At 40.2% G+C, this 16,978-nt stretch overlaps 1 protein-coding gene across 3 annotated transcripts in view; it reads right to left on the reverse strand.

The window, feature by feature from the left end:
* The window catches only part of MYT1L (myelin transcription factor 1 like), a gene marked incomplete at both ends in the record, with an annotated part of 129,402 nt that overhangs the window by 12,326 nt on the left and 100,098 nt on the right, over positions 1–16,978 (reverse strand). For all 3 annotated transcript variants that reach the window (XM_084262516.1, XM_084262515.1, XM_084262517.1), the window contains 2 exons: positions 14,507–14,728; positions 16,060–16,143. In XM_084262516.1, coding sequence (XP_084118642.1) covers positions 14,507–14,728; positions 16,060–16,143 — 306 coding nt within the window. The remainder of the gene's footprint in view (positions 1–14,506; positions 14,729–16,059; positions 16,144–16,978) is intronic.

The raw sequence follows: 16,978 nt of genomic DNA on the forward strand, positions 1-16,978 counted from the left end.
GGTGATGGAACAGCTTGTTCTGGATGCCATCATCAAGCAATTGGAAGAGAAGAAGGTCATGAGGAGTAGTCAGCATGGATTCACCAAGGGGAAATCGTGCTTGACCAATCTCATAGCCTTCTATGATCTCATAACAGGCTGGGTAGATGGAGGAAGAGTAGTGGATGTCATCTACCTTGACTTCAGCAAGGCTTTCAATACTGTCTCCCATGACATCCTGATAGCAAAGCTGAGAGAGCATGAGATAGATGAGTAGACAGTGAGGTGGGTTGAGAATTGGCTGTCGGACCAAGCTCAGAGGGTGGTGATCAATGGAGCAGAATCTGACTGGAGAACTGTGACTAGCGGTGTCCCCCAGGGCTTGGTTTTGGGTCCAGTCCTGTTTAATATCTTCATTGACGACCTTGATGAGGGAATAGCATCCACCCTCAGCAAGTACACCGATGATACAAAGCTGGGAGGAGTGGCTGACACGCAGGAACACTGCGCTGCCATCCAGAGAGACCTGGACAGGCTGGAGAGCTGGGCAGGGAGAAAACAGATGAGATTCAACAAAAGCAAGTGTAGAGTCTTGCACCTGGGGAAGAGTAACAGCTTGTATCAGTACAGGCTGGGGGATGACCTGCTGGAGAAGAGCTCAGTGGAGAAGGACCTGGGGGTCCTGGTTGATGACAAGTTGGCCATGAGGCAGCAGTGTGCCCTGGTGGCTAAGAGAGCCAATGGGATCCTGGGGTGCATCAGGAGGAGTGTGGCCAGCAGGTCGAAGCAGGTGATCCTCCCACTCTACTCTGCCCTGCTCAGGCCCCACCTGGAGTATTGTGTCCAGTTCTGGGCTCCCTGGTATAAAAAAGACAGGGATCTCCTGGAAAGAGTCCAGCAGCGGGCTACAAAGATGATTAAGGGCCTGGAGCTTCTCCCCTATGAGAAAAGGCTGAGTGAGCTGGGACTGTTCAGCCTAGAGAAAAGAAGACTACGGGGGAACATTATTAATGTTTATAAATATCTGAAGTATGGGATGCAGGGGGAAATGGCCAGCCCCTTTTCAGTGCTCTGTGGAGACAGGACAAGGGGCAATGGCTGCAATTTGGAGCACAGGAAGTTCTGCACCAACATGCGGAAGAACTTTTACACAGTGAGGGTGACAGAGCCCTGGGACAGGCTGCCCAGGGAGGTGGTGGAGTCTCCTTCTCTGGAGATATTCAAGACCCGTCTGGATGCCTATCTGTGCAATATGAGCTGGGGAGCTGCTTTGGCAGGGGGGGTTGGACCTGATGATCTCTCGAGGTCACTTCCAACCCCTATGATTCTATGATAAGCTGCATCCGTATGTATAGCTACATCTTACCATAACTGTCCTGAAGAGTACTAACTAATGGAAACTCAGTCATCTAAGAGGTATGCAGAAAGACTATATATGGAAATAAAGGCTATATGGTGAATGCATCTGTTAGAGTTGAACATAAGGTGAAGAATTTCTTTCTTGTTTAGGACTGTGGTTACATTATTGCAACCAGCGCCTAGCCATCTATTCAGTGGATTTAGAAAATAAGGTGAAATGGTCCCAAAATAAAAGGAAAATTATTGGGGAATAAAGTTTGAAAGGAACATCTAGCTCATGTTTAGTGCACATTTTGCCAAGAAATGTACTTTAAAAACAAAGAAATGTGGGCTAAAATCCTGAACTGCTTCAAGAATGTAATTGTGCTGTCTTCAGGGATGCAAACTAGAGAAGCTGAGTGGAGGATCATTGATCAAGTGAAGCAATTATCCGGGTGACTGATCTTAGTTATCTGGGTTCCAGCTGTGCTCTGTTAAATACATTTTTTGCCTCAGCAGACAGATGCATTATGGTCCCTCTTGAAGCTGAGGGAATTGTACTTGGCCTGTCAAGTGAAGAAATCTTTTTCCAAACAGAGAAGTAGGGATGGGGGGAAAGGAGGAGATAAAGGTCAAATAAAACACAACTTTTATATTTGGTGTGTGAAGTGCTGAAGTTTATAAAGAAAGAATGTGATGCAAAGAAATCAGAGCACCAACCCAGAGTACTCTAAAAGCATCCTGAGGCCTAACTTTATGAACACTGTAAGATGTTTATGGATTTACTACTGCAGTGATTTTTCAAAACATTAAGAAAATGAAACACTTTTCCTGCTTATTAAAAAAATAACATTGTCCATAGACTAGAGAAAGGAACATGCTACATTCAAGGAATCTCTTTTAACTAGAGACACATCCAAAACAAGCCCCAGATGTAAATCCTTTTGAAATTCATGGAAATACAGACCATAGTGAAAACTACAGTTTTATTTTGTTAATGAATGAAACATCACTTTTATGACCAAGTTCCTGAGCTATTTGGTAATGTTTGAAGTTCAAATTAAGAGATCAAACTCAGTGATCAAAGTAGCCCTTTCCTTAGTTTAATATTAAATCCATGAACCACTGATATTTGTTGAAGGCTGTCACCTTTAGTGGTTTCCTTATTCCCATGAGTAAATTCTGCTACACACCTTAAAGGATGAAATACTCTATGCACAACTCCAGCAGAGATAAAAGGAACCCTCCTAAGCCCAGCACTCATTTTTATTTACACTCAGGGGTGACTAGCTTTTCCCCAGCTCCTTACTGAGCTGTGAAGTAAAGGGTGTCCAGGAGAAAGGTTTTGCAAACTAGCTAGTTTTGTTTGTATGGTGATTGCTGCAATTCACAGAGGAATCTCTCCTCCTCACCCACCATACAACCCCAACTGCCTTAGTGCTATGTTAGAAGAAATTGTCTGTTCAGCTCAAGTTCCAAATTCTTAATTGGAAAAGAATAATTCAGACTAATGTGACCCTTTTTAGGTCTTTTTCCCTAGCACACTTTGTGTGTGTGTGTGTTTGTTTATAACTCAAAACCTAAATGTTGGTGTAGAAGACCTTTTACTTAAACTTTCAATAAGGAGGGAAATCTAGGTTGAAAAGACTAAAAGCCATGGAAAGTGGCAGCTCCTAATCCAAGCTGCTTTACAAATCTACTGAGAAAAGTAGCTGGGACTTTTTTCTGTTTAAATAAACCTTTGCATTTGTTCCAGAACTAAGAACCATTAAAACACTGCCTGAATGTCCATAAAGGAAATACAGACATTATGATTAAAACAAAATGCAAACTTCTCAATATTATTTTAGTGATATCTGATCATTGTTTTAGAAAGACTTCTAGGAAAAAACTACTTGTTTATTTTGGAGGAGAGGGTTAAAGTAGCATTAAAGTCTGGTCAGTGAAGCACCAGGCTATTGACTTTTCATTCAAGATTTAAAAGGTAAAATAGTGTTACAGCTTAATTATGCCCACCCCTCATATGAAACAATAAACCAAGAATCATGTAAGAAAAATGGATATAGAAATTATGCATGCAGAAAACTGTAAACATGGCCAAGTGGAGAGAAAGGCTTTGAGAACATACTCAACTTGAAAGGCATCCCCCCGAGGCATAAATATAGAACAGAAAAGTTTCTCATTCATAAACACACACACACACACAAAAAAAAAAAAAAAACAAACAGAAGAAAAGAATCTTGCAATGTCAAAACTTTAAGAGTAGTGCCAACGTCGTTCTTCAGCTGGGCAGAGTAGTCCTGTGGCAAATTTACATTATACCAGTTGGTGTTCTTCAGGTATCCAGACCCCTAAGCTGGAAGACAGGGACAGGGAACAGAACTGAAGTCCCCATAAACCAAGGAGAACTGGTTAGTGACCTGCTACACCAGGTACACACACATAAGTCTACGGGCCTGGATGAGATCCACCCAAAGGTACTGAGGGAATCAGAAGTGCTCACCAAGCCATGTGATGCTCATCTACAAGAAGGGCCAGAAGGACGATCTAGGTAACTACAAATCTATCAGTCTGACCTTGGTGCCAGGGTAGGTTATTGAGAAGAACATCTTGAATGCCATCATGTATCATGTACAGGATAATTAGGTAACCAGGCCCAGTAAGCATGGGTTTATGAAAGGCAGGTCCTGCCTGACCTACCTAATCTCCTTCTATGACAATGTGACCCACTTAGTGGATGAGTGTAAGGATGTGGATACTTTCTACGTAGACTTTAGTAAAGCCTTTGCACTGTTTCCCACAGTATTCTCCTGGAGAAACTGGCTGCTCATGGATTGGACAGGCATATACTTTGCTGGGTAATAAAACAGCTGCATAGGCAGGCCCAAAGAGTGCTGGTAATGGATTTAAATCCAGCTGGTGGATGGTCACAAGTGGTGTTGCTCAGGGCTCAGTACTGGTACCAGTGTTGTTTAATATTTTTATCAATTATCTGATTGAGGGGATCGAGTGCACCCTCAGTAAGTTTGCAGACAGCACCAAGATGGGCAGGAGCGTTGATCTTCTGGAGGGCAGGATGGTTCTACAGAGGGATCTGGACAGGCTGGATCAGTGGGCCAAGGCCAACTGTATGATGTTCAACAACACTAAATGTCAGGTCCTGCACTTGGGTCATAACAACATGATGCAACACTAGAGGCCTGGGGAAGTGTGGCTGGAAAGCTGCCTGGCAGAAAAGGACCTGTAGGTGTTGGTCCACAGCTGGCTGAATGTGAACCAGCAGTGTGGTCAACTGGCCAAGAAGGCCAACAGCATCCTGTCTTGTATCAGAAGTAGTGTGGCCAGCAGGACTAGGGAAGTGATCTTCCCCCTGTCTTCAGCACTGGTGAGGACACACATGTAGTGCTGTGTTCAGTTTTGGGCCCCTCACTACAAGAAAGACATCGAGGTGCTGGAGCATCTGATGAGGAGTGGCTGAGGGAACTGGGGTTGTTTATCTTGAAGAAAAGGAGACTGTAACCAGGTGGGTGTTGGTCTCTTCTCCCAAATAACAACTGGCTGAACAAGAGGAAATGGTCTCAAGTTATACCAGGGAATATTTAGATTGGACATTAGGAAACAGTTCTTCATCAAAAGGATTGCCAATCACTGGAGCAGGCTGTCCAGGGAAGTGATTGAGTCACCATCCCTGGAGATATTTAAAAGATGTGTAGATGTGCTCCTTAGGGACATGTTTTAGTGGATGGACTTGGCAGTGCTAGGTTAATGGTTTGACTTGAAGATCTTTTCCATGCAAAATGATTCTGTGATGCTATATCTTGCTAATTAAAGTTGCTTAGTCAGCAAAGAGGGTCTGTGGGTGGGCTTCTCATATGAACTAATGAGCTCTGACCTGTATCGACCCTGAACAGGGAAACAGATTTGGCTCTTGCCCAATGATGCAGTAACTGTTCAAAAATCTCTCATTATTCTTTGGTGAGTAAGTAAGCACTGCAGCAAGTTACAGTGGCCCTGGCATTAATTTATGGGCAAGGACTGTGCACTTAATGGAACTAGCACCACTGAGTGCCCCTGGAGCTGGAAGCTGGCTACTGCAAAGTGTATCAGCCTCTCTTCTGTCCTGTGCCACACAACAGGACAGATGACCTGAAGGCGGATTTACTGCTCACTTAAACATGAAAGGAAGACAGTCTGAGATTTCCCTGTGTATAAATAGGTAAGGAGTGTGTCTAGCTATAAATCTCTGATTAGTATTCTTGGGCAGCTAAAAATTTCAAGTGTTCTATTTAGTGACCAAACCGAGCCCACTTGGGGACTTAAAAGTGAAGCACTGTTTCTCTAGACACTTCTACAGAAAGCTGACAGAAAACAGGTACTTTAAGAGAAAAATTTGTCCCACCTGAAATCTAAAAAGCCATCCAGTTATTTCTGCTTTTTTTATAGGTTATGGACAAACAGGCTTATATCCAGAGAGCTTCTGCTAAGTGCCTGAAATCAAGGAGATGTCATATTGCAAGCACCTGTACAAATTACTGTCTGCTGTCATTTGTCAGGTCTCCTCAGCAAAATGATTTTTCTTGTTTATATTGTGCAGTCTGCTTTTTCTAATATGAATTTCACATTATTTTCTCCTTGACTTTCCCAAGGTAAGTAAACCTCTTAAGTCCTTTTAGATTAGCTCTGTTAGGAGCCTTCCAGTTTAAATAGACCCTACATCTGATTAAAATGCTATGCCATCCTTCTTCCAGCTCGTAATGAAAAATGCTGGCAGAACTACCCACAGTCAAAGGGCCTCTTTCAACAACCAGGCTCTGCATTTAGTCACTTCTGACTTCTGCAAGGTTTTAACTGATCTGACTGTAATCTTCCATTGTGGGTGTCTGGCCAGGCTCAGGAGTTGTTCGGTTTGTTTTTGTTTTTTTTTCAAAGGAAATATTCATAGGAAAAAAATGTCCATGTCTCAGAATAGATTTGTATACCATTGATTTGTACATATACCTCGTTTTGTCCATACTGAGGGGAATACAACTCAGTCTAACATTGTATAATAATTATAATTCAGTGAATATCTCTATTTCTCCATGAACTGAAGAAAGACTTGACCTTTCATTAGGCATTGTTCTGAGTTCAGAGATGCATTCTGCTGTCCTCATGAAAACACATGTAGATTTGGCAGAGTTATAAGCCTCTGATAGACTGTCACTTGGAGATGCTCAGTAGAAGTGAGTCCATGTTTGGTTTCCAGACTGTCCGTGTACTTGGTGCGTATGACAACTGGGAGTGCCTTCTCTGCCATCAGCCCCATTCAGGGCTGCAGGGCCCAGAGCAGAAGGCTGTTTGCTGGAAGTAACCCGGATGTGATCACGCATTCTGTTCCTGGAAAATCTACTGGAAGGCCTGATACCTCAAATGCTGAGAACCGAGAAGTGCAGAAGAAAGACCAAACAGGAGTGTGGGGACAGAGAAGGGAAGGGGGCCAGCACAGATGCAGTAGGAGAGCAGGAGGATGGAAAGAAGAAGGTCTTGAAAAGTGATTTTAAAAGACACTTTTCCCTCAAGCTCATGGGTTAACAAAAAATTCCTAAGTCAAAAAATCCTTTGTACAGCAGGATATTATAGTTTAATATTTTTCTTCTTTATGTGTATTATTATTATTACATTTAATGGCTATGTTTCTCTCCTTGCCTTCATGGAGATGTCAGCACATTTGCACGTTTTTTATCTTTCAATGATATCACCATGATGACGCTTATCATTGTCAGTTATAACTACTGTTAAATGTTTGGTTAGTTCTACTCTTGTACAACTTTCCCCTGATTAATTGCAATATAAAGCTTGGAAGAAAAAAATAAGAGGTGGGAAACAGCAAGATAAATCAATGGCAGGCAGGGGACAGGCAGATTAAAAGTAAACAAACAAGAAAGTCCCTAAACTTTTAAAAACCTATCAGGGAAAAAGAGAAACAATGAGAATTAAGAGTGAATTAATGTTGACTCAAATGTGGCAGTGTCAGCTCACTGTAGCAACAAAAACAAAGGACAAGAGTTGTCTTGACATGAAGCCTGGCTAGAAATAGATGAAATCAAATAATCTAATGAGTTGCATGTTAAAAATTTCTTAAAAGGCTGGAGTTTGACAGTCGTTACATTTCTTAAGTGGATAAACGGAAGAAGAGCAAAGATTTAATCTCTGCAGTTTTTTACCATTTTCAACATTATCTTCAACATAGCATAGGAATGCCTTTCAAAAGTGCTTTTTAATCTTTGGTGCCCTACAGATATAATTGCTGGGCACATGGTATTTTGGAAGCTTAGAGCATCCTGAGAAATTATCTGGCAGTTTGGATACTTTGTGTTTTAAGGGATGCTTGGAATTATTTTTTTGTTGGTTTTACACAAGGTATTTTATCACAACGTTATCTCACTTTTGCACTGTGGTTCATAGCAACGAACCTTTGTGTTAGTAGTCTGCATCTTCTGGTATCTTTAATTTGCATTCGTTCAGAGTGAACGGTGCATCACAATATATCTTTTTATATATATATACATATATATATATATATATATAATCTCAGGCCTGATACAATTTACATTATATTTTCAGTTGTTTAATAAAGCTTCTAAGTTTTCCTCTCTGTGTTTGCTTGCAAATACCAGAAAACCTTTTTTTTTTTTAAATTCAGGGTTTATTTCTAATATGCTCTCTATCCTGCCGAAAAGCTGTCACCTCCTAGGAACCAGCTGCCTCCACCTAAATTCTGTGCACTTTAATTTCTCCATGAACTGAGAGAAGTATCTAACATTTAGTATCTTAGACAATTAATGGAAGTCTTGCTGTCTTATCTATAGGCCCCATGCAACGCTGCATCAACACAAAGGCTGTTTCAGGTCCAAGATTCCGCAGGACTGATTTTGCTCAAATAACAGAGGTTGCAAGCCTACACACAAAACATAAAAATCAAAACAATTTGAGGCCTTCTCATGCCCTTTGCAATCATTCAGCTAATTTTCATAAGATTCACCCACTGAACTGATGCAAAGTAGTTTTATGTTTTTAAATGGTGAATTTGAGAAATGCTGATGCTGAGAGGATGTGACTTCAGGCAAACAAAGACTGAAAGCTCTACAATAATTTAAGGAGCAGATTTGCAGTCACTAGCACATGTTTGGAGATTCAATGCATCTGGATTAAGGATGTACTGCCCCTTTTGGCATTCTGCATGTCAACATCCACCACAGAGAAACCCTGGTTTGAGATGCTGTTCTACAGGCACAGGCTCAAGCTGTGACCCTGAGCAGGAGGTTTGACTGTAGGTGCACTTACAAATCTCTCCTTTGGGAGCTGAGGTCAAGGTTTTTTTAGACAATATTTATTTCTAGCAAAGCATATTTCATGAGAAAAAGGATCTGCACATGAAAAATCTACATCTCCATCCTTTCTTCATTTGTCATCTACCAAAGGCTTTGGGTGTTTGGGAGCTCAGAGGTTTTCAGGGTCTATGTGAGTGCTGGTATATGCCTGCTTTGAGTTTTTACCTTTTTATCTTTTCCTGATCTGCCTGTTCCTAGGCTTAGCAATGCAGCTGTGCAGCTCAGAGCTGTGACCAACCTAGAACTTTTGGAGGAAACAATACTGACAGTGCTCCTTCACCTCAGGACATGTGTGTGACATGATGGCTGAACCGAGTGCACTGCTATTATCTTCCTGCAGGCTTTCTGACAGCCTTGCCAGTAGCTCAGCCTTCCTATGTATGAAGTGGATAGCAGGTGCCAGTCATATGTAAATATTTCCCCTAACTCTCTCACAATTTTTACATAGATTCCTTTAGAGGTGAAAAGGCACTGGATGGTGCCCACTGCTTCCTCCCAGCACATCCACATATTTTGCAAACACAGGAGAATGTCTTTGCTGCTCAGACGGAAATCATATTCTATACAGCTGTTTATGGATCTTGGAGTCCCACAGTCCTCACTGGGGATACAGATACACTAAAGAAAAAAATCCCCTTGTCCACATTTCCATTTCTATTTAGCATTAGCATGTAAATTGGGAAAATACTTTTAAGTTTATCATCCTTTGTATATGTCATGGTTTAACCCCAGCTGGTATCACACAGCTGCTCACTCACCCCTCCCTGCTCTCAGTGGGATAGGGAGGAGAATGGAAAAAAAACTTGTGGGTTGAGATTAAGACAGTTTAATATGATAACAAAGAGAGACAATAATAATAATATTAAAAATAACAATGATAATAACAACGTGATGCACAAATACATTTGCTCACCACATGCAGAAAAACGCCAACATGCTCGGTCTGTTTCCGAGCAGCGATCCCCCCTCCCAGCTCACTTCCCCAGTTCTATGCTAAGCCTGATTTTCTCTGGCAGGGAATGTCTGTCTGGCCAGCCTGGTCAGCTCTCCTGGCTGTGCTCTCCCAGCTTCTGGTGCACCTGGCAGGGCGTAAGAAGCTGAAAAGCCCTTGACTTGGTGCAGACATTACAACTACCTAGCAACAACTAAAAACATTAGTGTGTTATTAACATCATTCTCATACTAAATCCAAAATCCAGCACTATGCCAGCTACTAGAAAGAAAATTAACTCTATCTCAGCTGAAATCAGAATTTATTGTAGCTTTACTGGCACATGCTGCGCTGGTTTTGGCTGGGATAGAGTTAATTTTCTTCACAGTAGCTAGTGTCATGGTATATTTTGGATCTGTGCTGAAAAAAAGGGTGTTTCAGTCACACAGAACCGAGGCCTTTTCGGCTTCTCACCCCACCCCACCAGCGAGTAGGCTGGAGGCACACAAGGAGTTGGGAGGGGAGCCAGGACAGCTGACCCTAACAGACCAAAGGGATATCCTGTACCATATGATGCCGTACTCAGCAGATAAAGCTTGGGGAAGAAGAAGAAAGTAGAGTATGCTTGGGAAGTAGTGACTGAATTCCTTATTTTGCTTGGCTTGTGTGGACAGCTTGTGCTTTACTTAGCAAACTGTCTTTGTCTCAATACAGGTGTTTTCTTGCTTTTACTCCTCAGGTTTGATTCCCCATCCTGCTGGGAAGGAAGGAGCAAGAGGATGTGTGGGACTGAGCTCCCTACTGGGGTTAAACAACAGCAGTTTTCCATAGTAAAGGGCATTTAAAAGCTACATTGCTCTGTTTGAAATGGGTGAACACTGACTTAAAAGTGGGCAGGAGATGGTAACAAGAGCACTGTTTTGGATATGAAAAGGCATTTCTGAATGTAATTTCCACTGAAGTCAGCACAAGCACATGTCCCCTTCTGTGCTAAGGAGAAGGTTTGCTAAATCAAAGTATATCCAGAGAAAGTCCCCAACTGATCATTGTGTTAGAAATGATGCCATACAGAAAATCTTTTTAAATCAAATGTGAGGATGCACGGGCCTGTTCAAGAACGAAACTGGAAATCTGCAGTATAATAACCAATTTACATTTCATTATAAACTACTTCATTTACTTATCTACTCACTCTATGCTTACATGCCTTCCAATTCATTTTCATATTGCTGATAGGTCACCTAATTTCACACTGGCCTCTCCTGTTAGCTCAGGCTCCTTTTTCAAGTATAGCACTCTTAATCCTACGCTTCACGTCCTCTCTGATAACCCCCTGTTGCCATGCTTTCCTATGCAAAACTCCTTGACAAAGTAAAACTATTCACATGAATTTCTGCAGACAGGCATGGCTGACATTAAATAAACAGAAACCCTTCCTGCTGCTTTTGTTCATAGGATAGGATTCAAAACTTACTGCATTTTGTGACTTTTTCAATTGACTACTTATTTCTACTTCAGAAGTATATATGTACAAATATGCATATATTTAAATTCCAGGCTACATATCACCAGTTCTACCAGGTTTTTGACTAAGTACTGATTTACCAGGAGGTGTGGATCATCTCAAGGGTTCATTGATATCAGCAGAATTACACTATATATACAAGGTACCATACAGAATCACAGAATCACAGGCCATTAGGAGTTGGAGGGAGCTCGAAAGATCATCTAGTCCAAACCCCCTGCCAAAGCAGGATTACCTAGACTATGTACAGCTCTAAGAAATCTTTGCCCTAAAGCTATAATTAATTAATTATTTAAAAAAAATCAACAGAATCATTTTCACAAGCCAGTGTGTCTTTCCAGTTTCCAGAGTATTACAGCTTCTTGGACAAAAGCACATTAAGAGCTGTCTGTGAATAGTGGAATATAAAGTCTCAAATAACACATTAAGGACACTGCACATGCAATTAATATACATGCTTACAGGAGTCTGCTGATAGAAAAATATTTGTATTGGGGAAGAAAAGCGACCTATCAGAAGAGAAGTAAGCCGTACTTCAAAATTGAAGACATTTTAACTACTCAGTTAATGGCCATAGCCTTTCTTTCTCCCCATGCATGCTGGACACAGCTGTATCTGCAAAAGACTGTTGATAAGCTTCATTTCAGTCATAGCATTGTGTCTCTTCAGAAGCTGGCATTTGAGATTTTCAGACACAGTAAAACATTGTTAGAGCTAGAAGGTGAGACCACAGCCTATATTAAAATGGATATGCTAAAAGTGAGGGGATATTCCATCTCTAGGTAAAGAAATGCATAATCTCTAATTTAGGTGGAACTGGACTCCAGATTCGGACACTTAGATTTAAATGTCTGCATAAGAACTATGTGCTAAAGCTGCCATGGAGCTCTGGGACCCATTCATTTAACAAGTCTAGCACCCTTCCAGATGCCCTGCTACACTCATTCAGTCCTCAGTGTCAGAAAGAATGGGAATGCCTCACAAATATACAGTCATTTTTGCCAGCACAGTATGGCCATCTTGCATGCCCCATAAATACTTCCAATGGCATAAAGCATCTGTGTGTGGGCAGAAGGATCCCACTCCCTGATGATGACATTTAGGGTATAACTCTAATCAAAGGCAGGTGGTTACTTCACAGGTGAAGTGAACAACTCTCCAGAATCCCTTGACTTCATTCACTGGAAGAGGACCAAAAGCACCTTGTTCACCGATAAGTAGATTTTTTAAAGCTCAACCCTATGCTCCGAGTTTGATTCAGAGTTGATTCAAGCATGAAATGCCATTTGAGAAGACACCATTAACGCCAGTAAATATGGCAATGGACTACCGCAGATATGTGGCTTTCCGAGCAACAGCTAAACGCCGTATAAATTATCCTAAAGCATCTTAAAAGGTTTCAAGTGCTTTTCTTTGCGTGAGCAAATGCCCTTTTAGCAGCATTTTAAGAATTACACAAGAATTAATCATATTTTTAAAATAATACAGCTTTTTATTAATATTCCCATAGCTCATAGAAGCTTCAACAAATTGTTGAACTTGCTCACAACAACTAAGAATATTGGTGCTTTGTTATATCAAGATAATTCAGTAAGAGCAGTCTACTTCAGTCAGTCTTTTTATGAACTTTTCATCTTCTGGTGGTCGTCTCTAACAAGGGACCCTTATCCTCAAAAGGTTTTATAAGGTAAACCTTTTATATGTCTCAATTTTTACTTAAGCTAACGGTACTCAAGAAAGCACATGGCTTCTATGTGACTAAATATTTAAGTTTTGCCATTACAAAAGTATTTTTAAAAAAATATTTAGATTTTATTCTATTTTTAATGAAAACATTCCTATTAGAAATATCTCTAGGTACTATTTGTCCCTTAATTTTTAAGAACAGTTAAATTAGTATCAGTACATTCCTTTTAGAAGCTAGATACTCTTGTTGCAAGGTTTATCTCCTTGAAAATGTAAATATTATGTAAATACTCATTGAAACCATCTCTCAGTACTTGTATCTTTCAAGTAAAGGTAAAATATTTTCAAAATTTTAATCACAGATTGTTATGAGTTAAATAAAAGGTTCACCATTATGAAGAAAGCTGAACTGAAATATGAACACTAGTACTGATGTTTTACTGAAAGTCAGAAACTTAAATCCACCTGTGGACACCTGCACAAATGGCCAGGCCTTATGCTTCTGCTGCCCCCTAAAGCCTATGGGACCTGCAGGCTGTGTAATACAATTGAACACTTAGGTAGCACCTCAGGCCATGGATGAGAATCCCTTCATGGTAGGTACCATGCAAAAACTAAGTAGAAAACCAGCTCTGAAAATAAACAATAAATAGGAACTCTGTGCACAAAGTCTGGAGAGGTTGCAGTAAGAGTAAGGCTTTTGAGTTAAGCTATAAAGGGTCATCAGAGAAAGAATCAGAGATAGTTACAGGCAAGAGATGGAATAAGTACACTTTTCACCTCTATATCTAGAACAAAAACAAGATCATCTTGGTTTAGTTAAGTAAAAGGTACAGAAGTTCAACTGAGGTCTCACTGGAGAAGGGTGACAAATTAGGCACATCGGCTTGACATATTTGAAGTAATAGAATTTATATTAGTGATTATATAAAGAGAAATTTGCTCTAGCATTACAGTAATGTTCAGGCAGATTCCCAACCAAAGCTCCAAGAACACCCTTGCTTTCTCATAAGCTAATATCTAAAATGGCAGAGAGATTTATCCCTAATAGACTGGACACTTTCTCTTCCTTAATCTCTTCAAAGTAATGAAGTATGTCATCACTGAAGTTCTCTTATTTTTGTTAAGTTTATGAAAAAGTGGGATTTGTATTTCTTTTGTTAAGTATATGTATTCTGTTAGTTTTAATTAATCTGCTGTATTCTACTTTTATTGTTTTGAACAAACATTTTCATTACCAAGTGAATAAAAAAAACTTGTTTTTGTGGAACAGGTTCCTTAAATTCTGTAGTTTCATGCTCTGATATTTGGGAGCCAACAGTGTTTGACATTTCTGAAAACCAGGGGGGTTCAGATGTGTATTGCAAAGTATACCCTACGGTAATTTGTCCAGAGCCACTCAATAAACCTGCAGCTGATTTACAGTTATTGTCATGCAGACTTTTTTTCCCCTAAAATTTTCTGTGCACTATAGATTCAGATTCAGGTCTCTACCTGCAAGAACTTGCATCAAAAAATTCATGTGGCTTGATTTCCAATCATCTACAAACATCTGTAGGAAGATTTGTATTCCAAAGGAACAGAGAAATGCCATGACAAAAAGCTGCATTTCAAATCTTGCTAATCTACCTTAAATAATACACATAAGTGAAAAAAAAAAAAGGCATAGTTACTCACCTACGATGAGTAAGAAAACTACCACTGACATGTCCTGAGCCATCACATCCTGGGGTTGGACATGACATTCCTTCCGTCTTCACTGACTTCCAAGAGAACTGTGAGCCATTTAGGTACCCATCCTTTTGCCTTTTGGCAGCTAGAGGACACCCTGATGCACTGCGATGGGATGCATATTTTCCAGTTATATGACCCTGACCATCACAACCAGGAACCGGACATCTGGATAGCAGATAGATGAGATAAACTTTATTGTCTTGCCATCATATACCTGGTAGCCTCTACAACAAAGTCAAAATAAACCCGACATGAAAAGAAAAGAACACTCCTGCACTGAGGTCTTAAAAATAGGCAAGGTACCCTGTAGTGGGTAAAATTACAAGCAGAACTTTACTGATAAAAAAAAAAAAAGTTATTTGATAAGCTGTAAGAAGGCTAGTCAGTAGATGAAGTCACAGATGTTGATATTGTGCAATTTGCAACAAAAGGACAGATATCTATTTGAATTGCAGGTGTTCATTACAGTAAATATCACACTGGAATTGAAATGTTGGCTACTGAGCTCCACTCAGCAGGGAAATTGCCCATAAAAACTCTATAAGCACAAAACCCTACTTAGTATAATCCTTGGTACATTTTATTTATGTGTACGGAATTTAAAGAAGACTTGTCAGAATTCATGAAAATGTTAGGCATAAACAGTTAAGTATAAAGTGATCATAGTGCTTCATCAGAAATGCTGAGCACCTTTAACCAGTCTCTGAATAGGAGAGACTATAACAAAGTATGTTCTACAGTCTAGACAGATCAGTGAAGGCAGCTCTGTATTCATCTGATGTTTTTCTTTACTTGGGAATTCCCCCATACATTTGCTCTGTATACTTCCAACAAACGAAACAACTAGGCTTAGAAGAAATAGGTTAGAATCTTCAAAATGAAATGTTTAAAGATAATATTTTTTTCAGTATGCTGCTATATAATGTGTCAAAACAAGGCTGTTTGCTTCACTGTTTGTCCTACACCAAAATATTGCTACAACTCTCCACTGAAGATCCAGTACTGAATGGTCTAAGCAGTCACTAAACCAGCTGAATTCAGTGTCCACTGGTATCAGAGCACCTCTGAAGAAGAAACCAAGACCTATAGGTAGACATTTCCTCCTCTTACAACTGCATTAGCAGTCAGATTTGCTGCAGCAACCTCAGATAAATACTCCGTTTTCTATCTCCACAGCTACTTTATTCAGCATGTATCGTTTGTCTATAGTATGTAAACAGGTTTACGGGGTGGGGGGGAGGAAATAAAGATCTATGTAATTTTGTAATTTCATGTTAAAAAAAATATTTAGAACTGTTTCTAAATTGTAGAAGATTGTATCCATGGCTAGAATATATCATCACAGACCCCTGATGTGCAGTTCGCTCAGAGAAATCAACATGTCCATCGGCTCTTGGATAGCTATCACACAATAACACTTATGCCTGAGTAAAAAGCTGAAGATATGTATGACCTTATAAAACACATGAAGTCACTTTGACAATGTTTGTTCTCACCTAATTGGCTCTTGATCTTCTTTGTCTTCCTTGCTTTGTGCTATCCTGATTCCACTCTTCTTTGCTCGTGGACAGCCTGAAAGACTGAGTGAAAGAAAACGTTTTAAAAGGCAGTTTCTCACTCTTGGTTACAGTTTATAAGGGAAACGCTTTCTATTTGAAAGACTGGCGGAATATGTAATTCCATCCAGTTTCCAAAAGCAAAGCTCAAGTATTTTATGCAAGGAGTGCTGCATTGTGCAACCACGAGGGGGAATCCGCGTATCTCATATTGAGATGGTGGGAAGAACGGCAGGCACCGTGCAGGCCACACACACAGGCAGTCCCAGAGGAGCCAGGGAAAGCAGATCTGAAACCCTCTGCCTAATAATCCATCCAGCTGACTCAGCAGCAGCAGCGACAGCTTTAAAAGGCAATGTTTCAGGGCTGAGAGAAATTACATCGTACTCTGTGCATCTGAGAGGGAAGGAAGAATAGGCTCAGAAAAACAGCAGTCTTTGGATTTCTTGGTAGGACTAAAGATTTCTCTAAGGAGCACATCAGAAATGCTATCAAACCTTCTCAATTGTCACATAAGAATCCTATAGAAGTGTTGAATAAAAACACAGCAGAGCTCAGAGCTGTATGATGCGTTCCTGAGGAAGAGTTTAGGTGCTCAGAACTCAGACAAAAAGATAACAAAGATATATGTTAGGCTAAGCAATATTACATTTAACCTGACACTGAGTATGTTTTTAATCATACAAGATTTTGTAAGCGCAGCTTTCCTTTTGCATATGAAGAATTCATTATAGAAAGCAAATGACTTTAATAGATATTTAAAGATTTTATTAAGTAGTTGCTATATGAGGACACAAATAGATCTAGCAAAAAATCATGCTTTATCCTTTTACATGTAATTTCCATCTTAACCTATCAA

The sequence above is a fragment of the Gallinula chloropus genome (assembly GCF_964237585.1).
Source record: "Gallinula chloropus genome assembly, chromosome: 3".
Lineage (NCBI taxonomy): Eukaryota > Metazoa > Chordata > Aves > Gruiformes > Rallidae > Gallinula > Gallinula chloropus.